Source organism: Microtus oregoni, unplaced genomic scaffold, assembly GCF_018167655.1.
Source record: "Microtus oregoni isolate MIOR12 unplaced genomic scaffold, Mior012 000017F_ref0000208, whole genome shotgun sequence".
In the NCBI taxonomy this organism is placed as follows: domain Eukaryota; kingdom Metazoa; phylum Chordata; class Mammalia; order Rodentia; family Cricetidae; genus Microtus; species Microtus oregoni.
The window spans coordinates 27924169-27948539 of record NW_024543076.1 but is presented as its reverse complement, the minus strand read 5'-3'; the positions used below and the strand labels follow the sequence as shown (position 1 = coordinate 27948539).

At 41.4% G+C, this 24371-nt stretch overlaps 1 protein-coding gene across 12 annotated transcripts in view; it reads right to left on the bottom strand.

Annotated features, from left to right (window-relative positions):
• Positions 1-24371, bottom strand: part of Cspp1 (centrosome and spindle pole associated protein 1) — a 99447-nt gene that overhangs the window by 15796 nt on the left and 59280 nt on the right. For 9 of the 12 annotated variants that reach the window (XM_041667436.1, XM_041667434.1, XM_041667445.1 and 6 more), the window contains 7 exons: positions 23570-23699; positions 18404-18551; positions 10184-10336; positions 6282-6394; positions 2380-2529; positions 1895-2041; positions 1166-1270 (listed from right to left, as the gene is read on the bottom strand). In XM_041667436.1, the coding sequence (XP_041523370.1) occupies positions 1166-1270; positions 1895-2041; positions 2380-2529; positions 6282-6394; positions 10184-10336; positions 18404-18551; positions 23570-23699 (946 nt within the window). The remainder of the gene's footprint in view (positions 1-1165; positions 1271-1894; positions 2042-2379; positions 2530-6281; positions 6395-10183; positions 10337-18403; positions 18552-23569; positions 23700-24371) is intronic. The other 3 variants (XM_041667440.1, XM_041667441.1, XM_041667442.1) reach the window with 1 other exon arrangement.

Genomic DNA, 24371 nt, shown 5'->3' with positions numbered 1-24371 from the left:
AATGCTCTTCTAACACACTTCTAGGCTTGTTCTGGTAGTTCACATCTTTGCAATCCACAAGCCCATGGAGCAAAGTCAAAGCCTACAACACCCCCACCCCAACACACTGCACAGAGTCTGCAATCCCTGCCCTTTGCACAAGCACATCATCAGGCCAGGCCAAAGAAAACCATACAAGATTCTCCACATGGCATGTCCCACCCTCCATAGCTTGCAGGCACTGAAAGTTCATAACTTCTTTGGGTTTTACAGCAAATTCCTGCTGGTTGCTCAAGCACCAACTTAAAGGCTAACTTTCCTGGCTTCCTTTTGTCTGTAGATCAGTCTAAAACATAAAGGACTCCGCAGATACAACCAGAGCTAGTTAGAGATTCTGCAAGTGTAACCACAGCTAATTAGAGACTCCGCAAGTGTAACCACAGCTAGTTAGAGACTCCGCAAGAGTAACCACAGCTAGTTAGAGACTCCGCAAGAGTAACCACAGCTAGTTAGAGACTCCGCAAGAGTAACCACAGCTAGTTAGAGACTCCGCAAGAGTAACCACAGCTAGTTAGAGACTCCGCAAGAGTAACCACAGCTAGTTAGAGACTCCGCAAGAGTAACCACAGCTAGTTAGAGACTCCGCAAGAGTAACCACAGCTAGTTAGAGACTCCCCAAGTGTAACCACAGCTAGTTAGAGACTTCCCAAGTATAACCACAGCTAGTTAGAGACTTCCCAAGTATAACCACAGCTAGTTAGAGACTCCACACCTACAACTACAGCTAGTTAGAATATATTTTTCCCAGAAGACTTTCTTAGCCTGACAAGGTGGTAATCCCAGCACTCAGGAGGCAGATGCGAGCAGATCTCTGTAGGTTCAAGGCCAGTCTAGTCCATATAGCGAATTCCTGGATAGCCAGGACTACAGAATGAGACCCTGTCTCACAACAAACAAATAAAAACAACAACCAAAATAAAAAAAAGGGACATTTTTCAGGAGCTGAGACAAATAAATACCATTTGCTTTAACAGACTACGGCTTATTAATTATGCCTGAATTGAATAAGAATTAAGCTTTAGGGCACCACGTGCTATCAATAGGCAAACTAAGGAAAACATTAGGAAATTTCACAAAGTACCCCATCTCAAATAACTGAAGATTAACTCTAAGAAAAAGTACATACGTGGATGAAGGAACTTATGATGGTGTCAACGGAAGGAGGTCTTTGGAGTTTGCTTGCAATTTTGTTCTGAAGAGCAGGAACTACAGGAGAAGGCTGTCTCAAATGCTGCAAAAAAATAAACTTGCTGTAAATACATTTCATTTTCACATGCAAAGTATATATTCAACAGTCACAGACCATTTAAGTTCAGATAATTTTGTCTTTAATAAAATACTAGTTACAAAAGAGTCAAATTATTTCAGTTGTGTGAGATCAAATTAGGTTTCTGGAGAAGAGAACCCTGTCTAGTAATTGTGATTCATGATTTATGTACCAACTCTTACCATCATCCCTGTGCATCCAAAAGCAGTCTTTTTGGTGAATTACATTTAATATCCAATATAATACATAAAACAAAGAATCACTAGATAAATGAAATTCACACCCAGTATTTTTGTTAGTCTATTTAGCAGCCAGTGACTCTGGTGAGCTACTATGAGCCGGAGCCCAGAATCCACTGGTTCCGCCTGCAGCCACATCTTAGGCTGCAGAGCTGAACACAGGACCACGGTAACAAGACTGAAAATGGCCACTCGTTAGGTGGCAGCAGCTCACAAACGAAGGTCAATACAATGTCAGCACTGGGCTGAAAGGCCAGGGCAGATGGCTGCACCCTCTCCCCCCTTCCCTACTGCTCCCAGCTCTGCCAGGCACGCTCTCTGGGCTGACCTGTCTCTACCTGAGACATACCTTGGTCTCATCCCCAGTCATATTTTCTCTCTCATAGTAGTGCTGAAGCTGCAAGTTATGTTTTTCTTCCTCTTCTTTCTTCTTTCTTTCTGCTTCTTTTCGTCTCTCTTCAGCTAACCGAATGAGTTCTTCATTTTTGAGCCTTTGCTTTAAAATTTAAAAAGACACACCTCTTGCATACATTTGCAGCACATTTAAAAATGTGTTACTTTATTTGTCTAAAAGTAAAAATTGAATACACAAAAGACACAGCGGCCTATAAAATGAAGATACTATCTACTGAACAAAGTAGCAGACATCTTCTATCAGTCTACAGTTAAAAGCAATTTGTCTCTTTCTTAAATTAGTAATTGACCCCAATAAAGTAACACACAATGACGTTAACAACGGGTGCTTTAAAGATGGGTCTCAGGAGAGCAGCTCTCCCACGCGCAGTAACGAAAGCTTCTCACATCAACAGAACATAATGCTTCCCTTGGACACACCTCCTCCTCCTTCTCCCTCCTCCTCTCCTGCTCCTCCTCATACTCCTGCTGGATCCTTGCCCTCTGCTCCGCAAGCCGCTTCTCTTCCTTCTCTTCCGCAACTCTCAGTCGCTCACGCTCCGCTTCTTCCCTTTGTCTCTTTTCCTCAATCTGAAGAATTAGGATTAGTTATTGTGATGACAAACTACTAACACATTAGAATATCACTTTTCCCTGGACTCTTACAGACTACAAAGGTATGCCTTCTGTCCGCAAGGTCCTCGGTTTGAGGTGCCCTGTATTTGACTAGGAAGGGACATGATACTGTTAAAAGCTGCTAGCTGGATCCTTGCCCTCTGCTATGCCAATTGCCATGTCTGCTCAACATGGACTGTGTGAACTTAGAAATGGACGTGTCCTCAATTTTCTCACCTACTAGGAGTTACTAATGTTCACTTCTCACGAGTGTTCAAAGAATTACAATGAGACGATAAAGAGCATATTAGTTCTTCCTGTGTATAGTGCTGAGTAAATTCTGTGGCTGCATTATTCTACAAGGACCACTAACCTCAATGTACTTAACTTGAAGAGAATTCCCATGCAACAGTTAACTGAGCACGTTGGTCTCTTTAGGAAAGAACCATTTCCTCACAATGCTTTCCTCCCCACTGGCCAAGAACGGAAATCTCAGCTCAGGTGTAGAGCCTGCTCAGCACGCACAGGCCCTGGGCCCAAGCCCAGGCGTGTGCAGAGGCTGCAGACAGGACAGCAGAACATCAGGCCTGCATGGAAGGAACCCCTAGGAAACAGTACATAACCTACAAATGAGGCACCAAAGACGGTAGGATGAGTTTAAAAAACAAACAAACAAAAAAACCCTTTCAATTTTCTGGAGTTCTGAGACAAGGTCTCACTCTGAGGTTGGCCTTGAAGTCCCTAAGTAACCCCATGATGGCCTCAAACTTAAGGTGATCCTTCTGCCTTAGCCTTTCAAGTACTAGAGTCCCAAGTGTGTGCTGCCAAGCCCAGCTGGTACTGTGTAATTATGATTATCTTAAGGTTATCAACAAATATGGAATCTTACAGATTATCATTAATACCATTTACAGATCTCATTTAAATACTTTTTTGAAATTAAAATACAATTATACCATTTTCCCTATCCTCCCTCTATCCTCCTTTGCTTTAATTCATGAATATATATAAAGAATATATACATATATATATATATATATATATGCATGTGCCTCGCACACACGCAGTTGTACTCAGTCCATATGATGTCTGCATGTGTATGATTCCAAGACTGACCACTTAGCACTGGGTAAGTAACTGGCAGGTTCTTCCCTGAAGACAATTATTTCTCCTGTTCTCAACATTCCTTAGCTACCTGTAGTTCTCTGTCTAGGGTTGGGGCCTCTAAGATTTTGTCCTTCTGTGTTAGCATGTCTACTGGTGTTCGTCTTGTCCAGACCTTGCTCAGGCAGTTATGCTGATTCAGGGATAATCTCAGAAAGATTGTAAGACCAAGAAGAACGGGAAGTTTGTTGTGAGACTGTATCTCTTAGAGACACCACTCTCGACTTTACATTTTTAACATAGAAGGTATTTTTATGCAGTTGAAGTTCCTGTAGCTTTAAGGTTGCATGTTGTCAATATTTTATATAATGAGAACTTGAATCTTCCTATGTGAACTATGAGTTACAGCTACAGCCTTTCCTGATACTCTGACACACTGCAGTGTGTACGCGGATGCTCACAAGGACAGGTCCAGAGAAAACACCAGTGAAGCAACAGAACCTGACACTTAGACCTGGATCTTTTCTCTCCCCTTCCAGGAGAAAAAAAAAAAAGTCCAGAGAATAACTGCAAAATTAAAATCAAATACTGCTAACATGTCAGGAATTAACAAACCACACGTCTGGTGTCAAGAGACATGCTCAGTGTTTTGTAAAGAAGAACACTATCTTCTAGTCAGTTTTCAAGCTATGTAACACAAAAATACTTTATAAAATATACTAATTTTAAATTAAATGTTTGATTGAATTATTAAAATTCCTTAAATTTATTTTAAAGCTGTATTTAAAAATCACAAACGTTACTCAATCTGAAGAGCATCAAGGCCTCTTGTGCACCAGCTATGACTTCTTGTGCAGACCCTGCACTAAAGCGTCTTTTCTCGCCTCTAGGAACAAGTCTGCACATTTCAAAACATTTATTTCAGTTCTTAAGCTTCAGGTTTTGTCTTGTAAGATATTATTGAAAGGAATAATAAACACCACTTGGTTATTTTGCATTTCCTTAGAATTCTGTGTTCATTTTGATTGAAGACAAAATGGATTTTGTGATCACTAAGAAAAACAATTGAGAAATCACCATTCAAGAGCAGTCTATTCCTACACGCACTGAGGATTTTCAGGGAGGGCACTGAGGATCAAAAGGACAGTCAAAGCCTCCTCTCTTTCCAGAGCATGTCCGTGTGCTACCCAGACAGGCTCCACAGGTCACCTCTGCAGCTGTGGACAATCCAATCACCCGTGCTTAGCTGCACGACCTAAAATAGAGACTTTCTCTAGAGAGTCTGAAATTTAATAACACACTACACCTAAAAGAATTCTGTGAATAAAGTGATTTTGAAATCCTAGAACATTTGATAATTATACCTCACTCCATGGCAGACATGCTAAATAAAATAAACTCCTATTTTGAGTTGTCGTCGTCATGGTAACAGAACCACCACAAGTGCCTTCAAGTTCTGCAGCTAATTCTGTACCACCCTCCACCTGCTGACTGAGTGTCTGATACCCGTGGGGCTTCTGCTACCTGTCATGTTCTCTGTCAGTCGGTTCCATACATCCACTCTCGCTACTCTAATAACATGCCCATGCTTCTGGTCTACCCAGTGCTCCGCTGATAACACCCTAACATGAACGCCAGAGCCCACCTTCTTAAGACTACCTTAACGCCACTGCACCACGTAGAGTGCACAACACCTCACGTTCAACTGTCATTTATGAGGACTGAGGAGCAGGCTGCGAACAAATTAGCCTTAAATGTCAGGCTAAGGACTCTAGACATTTTCTGTAAGCAGAGAGGCAGTCAACCGTACCAGACTTTGAGTAAAAAAAAAAAAAAAAAAAAAAAAAAAATTACACCAAAACACCAAAGGAAATTTTACACCAGACCCTCTGAGACATAAGTGTGTAGGTGTGGAAGGAAGGGAGGGAGAGAGAGAAACCCTGAATCCCTTAAGAGCAGACATCCCAGCCACGGCGGCTGTATTCTACTCAGCTCTAAGCCAATACTGTGGTTCCCAAGCTCACTGCTTAATAAACACTAGACACTCAAGCATCTTCTCGGGAAAGTTCAACATTTCATTACTTTAAATGCTGCCCGCCTACATTCAATGAGGCAGATAACTGCAAATGTCAATATATTAAATGTAAGTCTGCTTAGTTTTGTTACCTGAGTCAGAATATTTTCATATAACCATGACTGATTTTTCAATCCTCCTGCTTAGTCTGAGTGTTGAAGTCAATACATGTACCATCAAACTACATTGAAATTTAACTTCTGACTACTTCCAGTCTGTACTGAGACAAAGACATCACATCCGTGGAGGATTGCGGGACTTGATTTCCTACTCTAATATGCACTTAGATTCACTCTGTATCATTGAATTTTACAAATCTTCACATTCACTGACTTAAAAACTACCAAGCGTCTAATGAAGTTTAGAAAAGATTCAGATAGGAGTGAAATCGTGTGATCTTAGCAATAGCTGTCCCTGATATGAGGCAGACAGCTGGGTTAACTGCATGCATTTAGAACTGAGTGCACAGTGGACAAATCCCTGCAAGTTCAGTTTATAATAATTACACTTATCATTAAGAGCTGGAACTATGACCAAGTAAGCCTTTTACCTGAAAACGAAGAAAATTCTTGTACAATTCCTGCTGTTTAATCTGCAGCTCCGTGGGCGGCTCCCCAAATGTGTTTCCCCGCGCAAAGGGAGAACTCTGAGTCTGCACAGCACCTTCGAAAGACAGTGTGCGAAAACACCGTTAGGAAAGGAGCGACCCCCTCACATAAGCCCGCATTCCGAAAGCAGTCCTGGGGTTAGGGTCAGAGACGAGAGCTGAGAAGAGTGAGCAGAGCGCATGGAGGACAAGAGAGAGCACACTTAAGACAGACACGAGGAGCTGGAAACCCTGCCTACAGCAGCGGGAAGACCGAGGCATGTGCAAGCTAGCGGTCTAAATGTGGAGAGCAGCGCAGGCTGCAAAATAAAGTTCACGAAAGAAAAATGTACACGAATAACTTTTACTTAAGAACAGTTCTTAGGGGGCGGAGAAATAGCTTAGGGGCAGGGCTTAGCACATGTAAGGCCCCGGATTCAATCCCCAGGGTTTGTGAAAAGGGGGGGGGGGGTAGTTATTAATCTATACTCATATCAAAATTTCCAAAACTTAGTTTTAGAAATTGCTAAGTCCAAAATTGCTCATATCCATAGTGTAAATACAGGCTATAAGTCAGCTATGAAATAATTAACAAATTTAAATAACTATGATAGGTTTTACTTCTAAAACTACTGAGTTCAATGCTAGCATACACGGGCCTTGTATCTATATCACACACAGAATATCTTTTTAAGGGATATAAATGTAACAATAGGTTATTGGAGTATAGGCTTCTTAAAACAGCATTATAAATCTCAAAGGAATTTATTTCAGAAAAGCTATTTGAAAACCATTCCCTAGGAAGCTCTTTGAATGCAGAAAAAAAAATATGACATTTAAATTTAAGACTCAAGTAACTTTTATATTATTCTTAAATTACTGATTTATTCTTTTTTGTTTGGTTGGTTTTGTTTATTGAAATAGGATCTTACTATGTATCCATGACTGGTCTGAAATTCACTATGTAGACCAGGCTAGCCTCAAATCTGCAGCAATCCTCCTGCCTCTACCTCCTAAGGCTGGTACAGGCGTGTGTCTCCGTGCTCAGTTACTCATTCTTACTGTTAATTTGATGGTTTTCCCTCCCTTATTAGTGTGATCTTATAGAAAACTACTTGAGAGTTTAGCAGTTCAGGTCCCCTATGCCTTTGTATTTATTTAAATTCACTAATGTTTCGCTGACTGGATTAACAGATAAATCAAGTCAAATTAAGCCTTGAACATCATGAGAACTTTTTCAAAAAAAAAAAAAAAAGGTTCTACTAAAAGCGAACTGAGCCCACGAAGGTTTGTTTAAATCTTGGGCACTGTAGAAAGCTGACAGTGAAATAAATGTGAGTACCTGTCTTTTATCTTAATTTCCCTGAAAATCTGAATTTTGTGACAATTCAAAAAAAGAAATATTAGATGAGATAAATCTGTTGAAAAAAAAACTTTTTTCAAAGTATAGGGAGCCACTATGATTAGAGACCTGATGCCGGGCGGTAGTGCGAGCCTGTAAGCCAGCACTCGGGAGGCCGCGGCAGGGGATCTCAGTGAGTTCGAGGCCAACCTGGACTACAAAGCAAGCTTCAAGACAGCCAGGACTGTTAGATAGAGAAACCCTGTTTTGAAAAACCAAAAAAGAAAAAAGACAAGTAACTAGCTATCATAGTAGCTACAAAAAAATTAAAAAAAAATAAAAAAACTGAAGCCACATTAGTATTGGACTTCATAGCAGTTCACTTAAGAACCATAAAGTAAAAGACAATTGAGAGCATGAGCCAGGCAGGGTGGTGCACACCTATAATCCCCGCACAGGAGTGAGAGCCTGTCTCAATTTTTCACCAAAAAAAGACACTGAGAGATTCAAAGGCAGGCCTAATGAGGCTGGGAGCAGCGGCACACACCTTTAGTCCTAGCACTGGGGAGACAGAGGTTGGCAGATCTCTATGAGTCTGAGACTCGCCTGGTGACACAGTGAGTTCCAGGAAAAGCAGGACTACATAGTGAGACACTGTCTAAAAATAACAAAAGAAGTCCAATTAAGACAAAACGTCAGAGGACAATGAAGATTAAAAGCATAAATAAAAGAAAGTTTCAGATACATCCAAGTTTCCCAAAGCAGCACACATATATGTCCACGCCCACAGCTGTGCGCCTGTGTGCACATTTGCAGACACAGCACTCATGGACATACATGTCCACATCCACAGCTGTGCGCCTGTGTGCACATTGCACACACAACACGCATGGACATATACATGGCACAGCACACATTAGGGAGCACTGGATACTCTCTTACATTTACAAAGTGAGTTCAAGTTAGTTCTTCAGGAAAGAAAGCCTAGGAAATTTCAATTCACATAAAATGAGGAAACCAAACACTTTAGGACAGTTTTAATGTGTTGAGGATAAAGTATCACTATCCCCACCTCAAGAGGAAAACCTGAGATACTACAGAAAAGCATACAGGTCAGAGGTTGCTGGGCATGCTCAGTGAGGCTTATGCACTTGAGAAGGTCACGGACACTGTATTTGCAGCAGCACGTCTACAAGCAAATGGCTAACAGAGTAAGTCCTGAGCTCCACGGAGCTGCAAGCCCTACTGTGCGTGAAGAGACGGGGAGACCCACAGCACCAAGAGCCCCAGAGGCAGCAGGTAGGATGAGCAGCACTCAACAGGAGCTAAAATTCAGTAAGATGAAAAAGTATTGGTTGTTCCTCCTCATGTACTGAACAATTTCAGATTAAAAAAAATAATTTTACAAAAATCAAAGTTTCTAATTTTAGAATTCTAAAAACTAAAGCTAGACACAAACAGTAAAAATCTCCTGTGAGCTCATGCCTTTGAGCCCAGCACTCAGGCAGGTGGGTCTCTGTGAGTTCAAGGCCAGCCTGGTCTACAGATTAGCTCCAGGACAGTCAGGGCTACACAGATAAACCCTGTCTTGAAAGACCACACACAAAAAAATAAAAATAAAAAAATAAAAAATAAAAACAACAACAACAAAAACCCTTCCACATAGCCTCAGTGCACACATGGAATGGGGCTGTCTACAAAACCAGCAAACAACCCTCTTCAAAGTGCGGGCCACAGACGGGACCAGTACCGTGATCAGCATCACAGCCCCTCTGACCTGCATAAAACCTGTTTCAGAAGAACTTCCTACTGTAAATCTTTTTCCTATAATCAAAACGTCTATAAAAGTGTAAAAGCAGAGTCAAAACCACAATAAAACACTATAAAAGTGCAAAAGCAGAATTTTATAGTGAATGAAGTCACTGTTATCAGCATCGATACAGTGTGAGATGTGCATTCTTTACATTTGCTTTGGTTTTGAAATGCATACCATACACACACATATGAAAGATGATGCCAACTTTCCCAGCAGGCCATGGGAAAAAGATACTGAGTAATTCCACCATACAGAAACTTGGTTCAGGATGCTGCTAATGGTGCGTCAGCTCTGCCCACAGGAAGGTGGAATCCAAGACTAAACTTTCAGGTTTTGTACAATATGGAGGGAAAGAGATCACTTAAACAAAAACCTAGTTTCTTGTATAATTTATCCTAACACACCAAATACTTTCCCACTGATGCAGCCGTGGGTATGAGGAGCAAAGACCGACCCTCCAGCACAGAAAGGAAAATGTTAGCAGCAGCTACAGAGACATAGCAAGTCACAGAGCAGGAAAGAAATGGCCGCTGTTAAGTCACCTTTCCCTATTCTCTTTTTCAAAGAAGCTACATTAAGGAAAGAAAATACTCTATGCTTCCTAATTCATAGTAGCAAATTTTTAAAATTACAGTAAGAATTTTATCAAAGAACAGAAGTGACATGAACAGCATTAGAATTTTTTTTAATAAGAATGTGATTAAAAACCTGAGTTTTTATTTGCAGAATCTTCTAGGTTCTCAGCATTTGAAGTGGCTAAATTTTGGTCTACAGATACAACAGCCCTTTTGTCTTCACATGGTCTTGCATCTGGGTTATGGTAGGCATCTATATTCTGTTTGTGCATCCTATTCAAATCAGCTGAGAGGGAAAAATAATCCATTTATTTCAATAAACACATTTCTATAATTACTTAAACTTAATACATTTAAAAATAAGAAAGCAGAGATTAAAACAGGACAACACTGGGAGTGTCTAGATGCCGGCTGCAGCTCTGAAGCACCCGCACTCAACACCCTAAAGAGACTGTGAAAACAACTCAAAACCAGTACCCAAGTTAAGGAGATATAAATCCTTGTCATTCTATCCAAGCCATATTAACACACCACTGCCAGTTCAGAAATCAGAGTTTCTTTAGTATAGAACTAACACTGAAACTCAAAAGAAGACAAAGGGAAGTTTGCCCCAAACCACTGCTCTCCGAGAAACAATCAGCAAAAAGCGTGTTCCTGTGGGGTGTTCAAATGCATCCACAAATTCTTTAGCAACCCTTCCTCAAAATGTGGAACCCCATCTCTTCGCAACTGCGGTCTCCGTATGACTTCACGTGAGACTAGGCCAGGGCACGACCTATGACTCCAGGGCTGCTCCACAAAAGACATGTGCTCCATCCTCATTAGCAACGATCTGCCCGCTGCCAGGAAAACCAACGGCCACTTTTGGTACTGCAGGGTGCTATGGAGAGATCTGGAGAGAAGAAGCTAAAGCTTTCTGAGCTGTACATGGAAGCCAGGGCGGAGACATCTTACACTACAACCTCAGGCTTAAGCATCAAACAAAAACAACCAGGAAAGGGGGGGGGAACCCTCAAAAAATTATTATCTGAAGAACCACAAAGTAGCATGCACTTCTTAGTTTGAAACATTAGCCTGGGGTGGTGTGTCGCCTAGCAACAAACTTGCCGTGTCTGGCAAGCAGCTCACACCTAGGTCTCTTGGTAGGCTGTTTTTCTGACATGTGACAACTGGGCCAAGCCGCCAGTCTCAGAAACAGATCTGTACGTTTCTAGGACTCCAGTATTAAAAGTCATATATATAACCTACTCCTTCCAAAACACTGGAATAACAACAATAAAAGTGAGCTTACACACAGATATAAAAATTATCCACCAGAAGAGCATTACCTTCAAGGATGTATTCTGAATGTGACTCATAATCAATATACCATTCCAAAGAGTCCAATTAACATGCAACATGCCCAGGAGAACACAGCTCAGAATTATGAGAGTTTACATCCTCATACTACATTTAGGGCATCTTGGGCTTAGAAAATAGATAAGATCTTCAAGGTAAATAAACAGAAAAATGTGTCAATGAAAGATATCCTATTGGCTAGAAAGCCGCTTGTCACACAAGTCTAACACACATAGGAAAACAGACGTAAATGTGGTGGCCCACATCTAAACCCCAGGTCTCCTGCAGCAAGGTCCGGAAAATCTGCCAGGAAGCTGAGTGTGTGGAAGCCGGCTAGCCTGGAAAGCAAGACCCCTCAGCAGGCAGAGTGAACTGACTCCTGAGTCAGTCTCTGGCCTCCACATGCACACCACTGCATGCACACCACGGTGTGCACACGCCCACAGACTCTCACACACACACAACTATCAAGAAAAAGAAAACGAGAGGAGCTGGGGAGATGGCTCAGCAGTTAAAGTCTTATACCACTCAAGACTTGTAAGGGCCAAGAGTTCAGTTCCACAACTCACTCTGGCAGCTCACGAACAAGGGAGCTGATGCACGGATAGGAAGACACGCGCACGCCCCGCCCCCCCCCCCCCCCCCCCCCGCGCGCGCGCGCACACACACACACATCCTTTTTTTTTAAATATTTATTTATTATGCATACAATATTCTGTCTGTGTGTATGCCTGCAGGCCAGAAGAGGGCACCAGACCCCATTACAGATGGTTGTGAGCCACCATGTGGTTGCTGGGAATTGAACTCAGGACCTTTGGAAGAGCAGGCAATGCTCTTAACCACTGAGCCATCTCTCCAGCCCCAGACACATCCTTTTTAAAATAAAGTGAAGAATAGAAATGGGGCCCTGACTGCTAAGCCTCAGTTCAATGTGCAGGTGGCACGGGTGCAGAGACACCAGCTCACGCAAGCTGTCCTCTGACCTGTGGCAACACGCACACAGACCCGACATAACGGGGCTGAGGTGAGGAGGGCGCTAAACAGAATCAAAGTACAGAATTACAGATCTGTAAATGTCACAACAAAACATGCCAAAGAGAGGGTGGGGCTGGGAAGATGGCTCGAGGTTAGTGCACTTGACAGGCAAGCAGCAGCTGGGAGGGCCAGGACTCAGATCCTTAGCACACACAAAAATGCTGGGTAGGCAATGGAGACCAGGCTGTAATGCCAACACTCAGAAATTGTAGAAACAAAAGACCCCTGGAGACAGCTAACTCAGCTTTCTATACTGGTCATACTGGTGAGCTCTGGTCTAGCTGGAAGACCTTCCCTCAGTGAAAATGTGGAGAGTAAAGAAAACACCCAGTGTCAACATCTAGTCTCCTCTCATAGGCACACACACGTGCACCCACACACAAAGAACACACATACATACACATACTTAAAAAAAAACAAACAAAATAGTATCAAAACATGAAAACCTTGGTGATACAACTGGCGAAATATTATAGGATTTGATATTCAAAACTATAAAATACAGATTAGAGAAATTAACTAAAAGCAGTCAGTAGATAGACAGTTCACACTGGCTCACCAGCAGTCAGGGGATAGACAGTACACACTAGCTCATCAGTAGTCAGTAGATAAACAGTTCACACTAGCTCATCAGTAGTCAGGGATAGACAGTACACACTAGCTCATCAGTAGTCAGGGGATAGACAGTTCACACTAGCTCATCAGCAGTCAGTAGATAGACAGTACACACTAGCTCATCAGCAGTCAGGGGATAGACAGTACACACTAGCTCATCAGTAGTCAGTAGATAGACAGTACACACTAGCTCATCAGTAGTCAGTAGATAGACAATTCACACTAGCTCATCAGTAGTCAGGGATAGACAATTCACACTAGCTCATCAGCAGTCAGTAGATAGACAGTTCACACTAGCTCATCAGCAGTCAGTAGATAGACAGTACACACTAGCTCATCAGCAGTCAGTAGATAGACAATACACACTAGGTCATCAGTAGTCAGGGGATAGACAGTACACACTAGCTCATCAGCAGTCAGGGGATAGACAGTACACACTAGCTCATCAGTAGTCAGTAGATAGACAGTACACACTAGCTCATCAGTAGTCAGGGGATAGACAGTACATACTAGTTCATCAAAAGAGTCAATAGTGTTAAGATGATGCCTGTACCAAAATTATCTGTGTGGTCAATGTAATTCCAAAAAAAACCACACCATATTTGGAGGAAAAAAATGACCAACTATTAGTAAAATAAGTAACTGGGTTGTCAAAGCAATCTTGCAAATAGCACAACTTTGGAGGGTCAAGGAGGGATCATGACATCACCTGTAATCCCAGCACAGGGGAGGTTGGCACACAGGTCTACAAGTCAAGGGCATACAAACTACACAGGGAGATCCTATCTCCAAAAAAACAAAAGAAAAAAAAAAACTTCAACATCTAAATTTCAAACTTACTACAAAACAGACAAGTGTATGATGTAAGCATGAAGTCAGACATGAAGAGTTTACCATAATAACTCTGAATAATAAAAACCATGAAGTGATGCACTATGTTGGATAGATGGACTAAGTGGTCCAGGAAATGCATAAGAGTTCATGCGTGCACAAATAAACAGCCAGATACAGAGACAACTGTCACAGACTGCAGGTTAAAGACACGGTGGGCCTATAAGAGGTTCAGGAGGTACAAGCAAGCACAGCGCCAGCCTCCACCCGAGCTAGACTCCCTATCACAGACTATGACGGAGAAGTGGACTGACTCCCAGTGCTGCCCCAGTGCTGCCCTCTGACTTCCATACACTGTGCGGGACACCAGAGCCAGCACTTACACATCAAACACACGCGCACGGTAATAATATATAAATGAATCAATAAACAAGACAGGCAACCAAGTGTACTACAGCATTTGGAATAGGAAGAAGACAGTAGGGGGAAACTGTCAAAATTTAGATACTGTCTACAATTTCATTGACAGTACAGTGTCGATTTACTTCTAGCTTTTATAATTGTGCCATGATTACATAAATGTCCACTATGAAGAAAACACACTGAAAGGTACTCTCATTGTACCTCTGCAACTCTTTTATAGAATATCTCACATAGCACAGAATGGCTAACCTCAAATGCTGGGGAGAGTTCAGAGCACTGGAAAGTTTGTGTTTTTCTGGTGTTAATGAAAAAGGCACAATTTGGAAAACAGTTAAGTTTTTTTTTTGTTTTTTTGTTTTGTTTTGTTTTGTTTTGTTTTTTTAGGGTTTCTCTGTGGCTTTGGAGCCTGTCCTGGAACTAGCTCTGTAGACCAGGCTGGTCTCGAACTCACAGAGATCCGCCTGCCTCTGCCTCCTGAGTGCTGGGATTAAAGGAGGGTGCCACCATCGCCCAGCAACAGTTAAGTTTCTAACAAAGATAAAAAGAAACAAGCAAACAAAACATTATGCGATCAACTGAGCCTATTCCTAAGCATGCACCTAGGAGAAATAAAAGTGTGCATTCACACAGAGGCCTCAACCTTCCTGAAGCTGTAACCCCTTAATACAGTCCTTCATATGGTGGTAACCTCCTAACCATAAAATTATTCTGTTCTACTTCATAACTGTAATTTTTCTATTACCACCAATTGTAATATAGATATCTGTGTGTTCCAATGATCTTAGGGAACCCCGTGAAAGGGTCATTTGATCTCTAAAAGGGCTGCAAGCAACAGACTGAGAAGCAGAGGCTTACAGTGACTCTATTCCCAATGTCCTTAAACTGGAAACGAGCCAGGTACCTGTCCACTGTGAGCAGCCATGCAATGACAGAGCCTCAGAAACAATGCAACACCACGCAGTACAGAAAACAAGAATCTCACAAAACCACTCTGGAAGAAAATCATCAAAACTGAAAGGCGACGCTGGCACCCGGAAGCAGACGGCAGGTTTCTAGGGGCAAAGGGCTGCAAGAGGACTGCCCATAAGGGACAGAGGGACTCCCCCTTAGCAGCTCCGGAACAGCCACCTCCTGATTGTGGTAGAAATTATTTTAGGAAATGATTTAGAAATGGCAAACATCAGAAAATTTTCAAAGAGTAATTTTGTTATGTGCAAATTTGACCTCAGTACACCTGAGGTAAAGACAGGCATTACTTTGTCAAACACACATGACAGACTGTCAGCACACCTCTCCCAGGACTGAGAGACGGCCGAGCATCTCTCGAGTGCTCAGACTTTTCATTTGGGAGCTTAGTTTCCTGCTAGCCACATATTTTTCTGGTGTATAACACCAGTTCTCAACCTGCTGGTCCCAATCCCTTTGGGGGAGGGGGGTCACATATCAGGTATCCTGCATATTATATATTTACATTATGAGTCATAACAGTAGCAAAATTAAAGTTATGAAGTAGTAAAGGAATAATTTTACAGCTGGGGGGTCACCATGTGAGTAAAAGTATTAAAGGGTCGCAGCATTAACAAGGTTGAGAACCACTGCTGTATAGCTGCTAACATTTTAACACATATAGTTTCAAGTAAAACCAGTATAAGCAGTTAATTTTTGCAAAGCTCAACCACCAAAACACCCATCTTGCCACCTTTTATATTATTCATATTCCCAATCTACAACCACGGGCAAGTTCTTTAGAATTTTGCTGTTATGAGAGTGTCATGGAACAGAAATGTACAAAGGTAACTATCAGAATGGATCTTTTCCTTATCAGAACTTTCGAGTCTCACATATTATGTGCACCAACAATTCACTCCTTTGATTTGCTAAGTAGCTCCCCCTCCACACACACACACACAGAACAAGCTTATCCATTCACCTCCTCGAACATTTTACAATACCTTAGCTTTTATAGGACCGTAAATAAAGAGTTCTAGTGAATGAAGAACACTGAACTGTGGCACAAACAATTAAAACAGGAGCCTATTTAAAAACGATGTCTTCTAATTTATTTCATTAATAAATATTTTCCCTTAAAAAGATCGAGGAGTGAGAAGTGAAGACTCACACCCTTTAGTTTCTCTCCACCAGAAGACAGAAAGTGAACAAAGGGAGTTAGGTCCACAAGCAAGCAGCACCATTGGTTGGCTGCAAGCGCACAGTCGCACTTGGCCATCACAGTGCACTCCCCACCATCTCAAGGCAACACCGAAGCCTTGCTTCCCCATCTCTAATACAGCACCCACTACAGAACTCGGTACTCCTTAGGAGTGACTCATTCCTTTGACTACAGTATTGTATAGTATCAAGCATACTATACAACTATAATATAGTATAGTATCAAGTTTCACTGTCCTTCATAAATACATTTTCTCTGTTTCGTGTGAGGATAGCAGCACAAAGTAGATTAAACATTACTACTTAAAACAGAAACCTCCTCCAGGATAAGCAGTTCTAAACCAGTGTCTTACAATCCAAGAATCCACACTTCACTTCAAACTTACCCCATAATTATATTGCTTTAGTCCTCCTGGAAAGTTCTGGAAGCACTGTTTCCAATGTCTGATGGGGCCTCCTCCACTAGGAACTAGAGTATTTCTGACAACCCATGACTCCAGTTTCCTTCGGCTACAACTAGCCACACACTCACCTGTCCCAGGCCTCCTCCTGGGCGCTAACAAAAAAGCAAACTTTGCCACCCTGAGCAGGAGCTCTTGGGAGAGGCTGGGACAGCTAAGTGAAGGCAGAGACGATGATGCTCCAGTCCTAGGCTAGGACCACAGAACCCTCCACTCACCTACACTACTTCTGGATCCAACCCACGCTGTGCAGCCAAGAAGGAAGGGATTCTAAAATGGAGCAGTGGTTCAGTGGAAGACGTCGCCTCTCTTAGAGACATGGGAACGAAGCTCGCACTGCCATAAGCCTCCGAGACAGGCTTGGCACAGCACTGTTTAACTGCCTTAATAATAGTATCACGAGTAAGTAAATGAAAATTAGTGTCCTAACATATCCAAAACATACTTCAAATAAGAAATGTCCACCTGTGCAACATCTAAAATCACCTCATCTATTAGGAAATGGCAACAGAAGCTTTAGCCTTCCAAAAGGAAAAAAATAGTTTGGGGGGAAAGAGTCACCTCATTAAGTGGACTCAGATACACCTGAAATATATTTAACAGCAGGCATAATCCATAAGAATTCTAAGCTCTGCACGTCCACAATTCTGTCACGCTTTTAGCGTTTCAATGGTCCTCTCTCTAGCCCCTCTGTGGCTTACAGCTAAACCCACACTATCTTTACTTAGCCACAGGGAGCCAAAAACTATTCAACATAGATAACAATGTTTATTAACTAGCTTTTTTTTTTTTTTGATACAGGGTTAACACTATGTAGCTCTGGCTGGCCTGGAACTTGCTATACAGAGGAGGCTATCTCTAACTCAAGGAGATCCACCTACCTCTGCCTTCCAAGGATTGGGATTAAAGGGTTGTACCACCACGCCAAGCAAACATTAAAGGATGAATAAGTAAATACACATAACTGAAGGATTATAACTCTGCAGCCTGCCAGAGTTTCTGAAATGAAGACGCCCCCGCACAAAAGAAGTCACATAATGAACACGTCTACGCCCTGTATGAATTAAAAGCAGATCCCTTCCTACAATTATTCCAGTTATTTGTAATTTTTATTAGTCTAAAATAAACTTATGAGTTTTAATACCTTCAATAAAAAATACACTCTAATATATTATACTCTATTATAATTATATGTATATAATACACTATACTATATATATGTATATATACCATACTAGTCTGGATAAGCACCAACATGAATTATTTTTTGCAGTTTGGTAGTTATTACATGAATGGAAGGTATATTATTCTGCAGAAGAAAGGTTTTGTAACATCTATTATATTCATAATCAGGAGAGCACATTTGCATTAAATCATAAAATAAAACCTTATTATACAGTCTCAACCCCACCTCTTTCTTTCTTCACTCTGAAAACACTGGAAATAATTCATTTAAAAGCAAGTTCACGGACACATCATACTTATCAGATTTCCTTTGGCATCTCTGAGAGGCGCACCACCTCCGCCCTTCCCCCAGGGGTTGTAAATTCTCATCTCAGCTTCCAATTTAGCTTCATATTCTTCTTTTTCCAAACGTTCTTTCTTCCTTCTTTCTTCTCTTTCCCGAATCTTGACAACATAAGATATGCTTAAAGTAAATACTGATGTATAGGAGCCCGAGACAAGAGACTAGCAATACTACTACTTCATTTTTCTGGTTTAAAAAAATGCAGATTTTTTTTTTTTAAGGACACTTTACTACAAAGATAAGAATTGCAAATAAGAACGCTGATCTAGGACTGCAGAAATCTGACCTGGAACTTTAAGGAGATGCCCTCAGCCAACCCCCATATCCAGTCCACCTGACCTCCAGCCCCTTGGACATCACACCCACTGTGGGGGAGTCTGACTCGGATCCCCTAGTAGGGACAAGACTCCTGGAAGACCCAACTGCTGCCAGGCACTCTACCTACCCCAGCTCTCTGGCCAGCCTAGAGTACTGTGACCTGACTCTGGGTAGGGACCCCTAGACCCAGTTCCCAGGCCCACCAGTCAACCCACCCCACAGCTCAGCATGGACGCCCCACAGAGCACTGCCCACATGCACTGTGACTCCCACACTGCCACCTAAGAACCACAGCAGAATCAGAGAGCTCTCCTTATACTTCTGACCTCAGCAGCAAGAATCTAAGCCAACAGAAAGTTTACTCCTGTCCTCTCTAGGCAAAGAACACTCTCACAACTCCATCTGCATATCACCACAGCGACCCAAACTGGAAACAAACCACCGTTGGCCCATAATCTAACAAATTGGGGCAACAGCAAAGCTCACACACATCCAATAAAGGCAAGATCAGATATCCACACCAAGAAACACCATCAACCATCTAACTCCAGATGCCCAGATCCCATAAAAAAAAAAACACAAACATGAATAACCAAGACAGCACTCTGCCCCATTCCCTGAGAAAAGCAACTTAACTGATGAACAAAACAATGATTTCAAACAACTATATGTTCAAGGAACTCAAAAAAGTTAGTGAGCAAATGCCTGAATGAAGACTACAAAAGCACAAATGAACGCCTGTATGAAATAATGAAAATAATGTGAAAATCCAGCTTAATACAGAGATAGAATCTCTGAAGAAAACAAAAACTTAGGAAGTCCAACAAAAAGATCGGCGTAAAGGCCCATCAACAGGCTGGATCAACAGGTAGAGACTATCAACCTTAAACACAAGTTAGAGGAAATAAACCATCAGGTCAAACAAAATGTTTCATCTAAAAAACAAACAAAAAGACAAACCCCAGCAACAGAACACACAGGAACTCTGAAACACTCTAAGAAGACCAAACATACAAATCATAGGTATAGAAGGAAAAGAACCCCAGATCAAAGGCACAGGAAATATTTTCCACAAAATTATTGAAAGAAATATCTCAAATCTGAGGGGAAAAGTACTAGTCAAGGGATGACAGACACAAAGAACACCAAACATAAAGGATCAGGGAAAAAAATTCCCCAGGAGCAAAGAAAGAATATTGGAAACTGCAAGAGAGAAAGTCCAAGTTCCACACAAAGGCAGCTCCATCAGAATAGCATCTGAACTTGCAGTGGAGTGTGTGAAAGCCAGAAGGCCCTGGTATAAAGTCCTGAAGGACTACAGACGCCAACCCAGACAGACTACTACACCCAAGGAAACTGCCATGATGGAAGGAGAAACATCTCGCGATAAAGCTGCATTTAAAGAACTTACGTTCGCTAAATCAGCTCTACAGAGAATACTAGAAAGAACAGTTCAGTGTGAAGAGATTAAGCACACACAAGAGTACAGGGAATAAATAATCCCAATACAGTTGACCATAAGAAGTCTAAGAAAACAACATCACAACAAAATAACAGGAATTAATAAACAATGATCAAAAATACAGAGAAACCCTGTTTCGAAAAAAAAACAAAAAAATAAAAAAAATTAAAAAAAAACTTCCAATAATAAGTGTTTCAATTTCCCAACAAAAAACACAGACTAGGGGCTAGAGAGATGGCTCAGAGGTTAAGAACATTGCCTGCTCTTCCAAAGGTCCTGAGTTCAATTCCCAGCAACCACATGGTAGCTCACAACCATCTGTAATGAGGTCTGGTGCCCTCTTCTGGCCTTCAGGCATACACACAGAATATTGTATACATAATAAATAAATATTAAAAAAAAAAAACACAGACTAACAAGACTAGATTAAAAAACCGGATTCATCTTTTTGCTTGTTATAAAAAACACAACTCGCCATCAACCATAGATACCACCTCTGATGAAAGGATGGAAAAGGTATTGTTACAAATAACATGCTGGGCGGTAGTGGCACCCACCTTTAATCCCAGCACTTGGGAGGCAGAGGCAGGCGGATCTCTGTGAGTTCGAGCCCAGCCTGGTCCACAGAGCTAGTTCCAGGACAGCCAGGGATATTCAGAGAAATCCTGTCTCGAAAAAACAAAATAATGATTTAAAACAACAATAATAATAATAATAAATGACAAGCAGGGTTGGCTAGTTTAATATCTGACAAAATAATAAATTTCAAACCAAACTTAGTCAAAAGAGAGAACATTTCATACTCATTAAAAGAAAAATTCAGCAAGAGAATATTATCATTCTGAACGTTTGCACACTAAGCCCAAGGGCATCCAAGTTCATAAAAGAAACACTATTAGATCTAAAATCACAGATTGAACACAACATAATGATAGTGAGTGACTTTAATACTCCACTTGCACTAAGAAACAAATCACCTAGACAAAAACATAATAGAGAAACTCTGGAGTTAAACAGCACCATAAACCAAACGGATCTAATGAACATTTACAGTAGACTACTTCACCCAAACACTAGAGAATGCATGTTCTTCTCAGCACCCATACAACTTTCTCCAAAACTGATCACATATTAGGACACAAAGTAAGTCTAAACAAATTTAGGTAAAGTGAAATAACATACCACATTTTATCTGCTCACAAAAGAATAAAGCTGAATATCAACAAGAGAAAGGGAAAAATACACAAACTCACGTGAGTTAAACATATACACTGATGAAAACTGAGTCAATTTCTAGAGTTAATGAAAATAAAAACACAAATACTATGTGTATGGACATAATGAAGGAGAAGGAAAGGATATGGCATTAGTGACCACATCAAATAACTGAAAAGATCTCATCAATAACTTAATGATGCACTTGAAGACCTTGGAAAAACAAAAACAAAAACAACCAAAGGAATAGACAAGAAGAGAGAATTTAAGTTAGGGATTAAAAAAAAAAGGAGGAGGAGGAGAAGAAAAAGAATTATTATTATTATTATTATTATTATTATTATTATTAATGAAAATGAAGAGCTGGCTCTTTGCCAAGATTAACAAGACTGACAAACCCTTAGCCAAATTGAAGAGAAGTGCAGGGGGTGGGGGACCAAACTTTCACAAATGAGGGATAAAGTGCAACTATTACCAAAGTTACTGAGGAAATTCAGATGAGCTTAATGACATAATAGACAAATCTGTATCTCAGCACTCAGAAGGCAGAGGCAGATGGATCTCTTTGAGTTGAGGTAGCCTGGTCTACAGAGTGAGTTCGAGGCCAGTTACAGACATGCAATGAGATACTGTCTCAAAAAAAAAAAACAAAAACAAAAACAAAAACAAAAAAACAAAACTGGGCAGTGGGACTGAACACCTTCAATCCCAGCACTCTGGAGGCAAGGGAGACGTGTCTCTGGTCTACATAGTGAATTCCAGAACAGCTAGGGCTATTTATTACACAGAAAAATCCTGTCACGAAAAATAAAACAAACAAACCACCAAAACAAAACAAAAAAATACTGAATAAAACTATTTTACAAGGGGCTGGGGCAGTCATGAGTACTGCTCTTCCAGAGGACTTAAGCTGGGCTCCCACACAGCGCAGCTCACAACTGCTTGTAACTCCAGCTCCTGGGGTTCTCACACCACTGTGCCTTCAGCACTCCTGCACACATAGACACATAATTAAAAATGATGGTTATAGTCATAAAAATTGACAAGGGACTAGGAATGTGGAGCTGTTGCCTAGAAAGTCCTAAGATCAATCCTTCAACACACAAACGGCAGCACCAAGGAGAAAGCAGGAAACAGGAGGACTGGGATTGCAAGGCCATCTTTTCTTCACCACAGAGTGGGTTCTGGGACACATGAATCCCTACCTCAAGAAAACAAAACAACAAAACCATACTTTATAATGTGGACGTATGCCTTGAATCTTGCCAAGGGAAACCCTTACAAACTCCTAAGTTTGCTTTAATGAATATAAACTACAAGAGAAGCCAGTGTACTTCATGGAAATATTCCAGCAATGTATCCCCATCGGTTTGTGCCTCTGCAGTCTCCTAGATCTGAATCATGAATCATACTTGGGCCCTCTGCTCTCTCCTACCCTACATCATGCCCTATGCACGGGAGACCAGGGCAGTGTCTCTTGGACATCTTCACTCTCTCCCTGCAGTTCAGAGCCTTAGCCCCTCCTAGCTGATCTGAACTGATAACAGTTCACTAACAGTTTCTCTAGAGCCAGCAGGATGGCTAAGAAGGTCAAATAGCCTACTACCAACCCTGACTACCTGAGTTCAATTCCAAACACATGGTAGAGGAAATAACCACATACATACAACACATAAAAAAGGAAGTCCCAGGGAAATACAAAACTAAAGTGAATAAAGCTCCCTGACTATACCAAGGATGTCTATAAACTGACATGCAGCTCAGATACCCACTACATACGAAGCCCCTAGCTGTCTATACCCACTATATACGAAGCCCTAGCTGTCCATATCCACTACATACGAAGTCCCAGCTGTCCATATCCACTACATACGAAGCCCCAGCTGTCCATACCCACAATATACGAAGCCCTAGCTGTCCCATATCCACTATATACGAAGCCCTAGCTGTCCCATATCCACTATATACGAAATCCTAGCTGTCTCAGACAAGACTGCTGTTTTTAACAGCACTCCAGGGTACCCAATTCAAAGCTTACCATACTGCCTGTCATTGTTTTCCCCTAGGGTCTAAGTTTATGCTCTAAATAAGTCATCAGCACCAAATGAATGAACAAATGAATACCTGTTCCTGCAGGGCTTCTTGGTAAGATTGAAGTGACTGTTTGGAAGGTTTTGGTTTATCTTCAAAGATTAGTGCTGAATTCATCAGCCGATCACTTAAAGTTTTCTGTTCATTCTGTCCAACGATATTCCTAACATCCAATAAATAATTTGAATCAATTTATTATAAGAATGAGCAAATTCCAGAAGAAAACAAAAGCAATCTCAAAAACTGCCTGGTATATAAAACCATCTTTAAGACAAAAGTCAGTAAGATAGGTCAGGAGGTACAGCACCTACTCTTCCTTGCCCAGGACCACTTGGAAAAGCAAAGAAGCCCCTCCTGCAAGTTGTCCCCCGGCCTCCACGTGCAGTGTGGCACATCTGTGCACATTCACAAAAGTAAATAAAAGGCAGGATAACAAGTTTTTATTTAACATCAAACAAATGATTAATAAACGCTTCTCTAAAGAAGATACCAACAGCCAGCAACACATGAAAATATGCTCACCAACACTCAATCAATAGAGAAACACAAATCACAACCACACTGAGGGCTGGAGTGTGGCTCAATAACAGAATGTTTCCAAGCATTTACAAGGACCTGTGTTCAGTCCCCAGTACTACAGTGACAAGATGGACGGGGAGACAGTTCTCTCTGTGAAGGGCCTGCCAAGAGTGACGAGGTCTGGAGTCACCTAGAAGAGCATCTCTGGGCAGGCCTATGAGCTTGATCAGGTAAACTGAGGTCAGAAAACCCACCCACCCACTATGAAAGGCAGCATTCTCCGGCTAAGATCCTGGAGATAGAAAAAGCAAAGAGT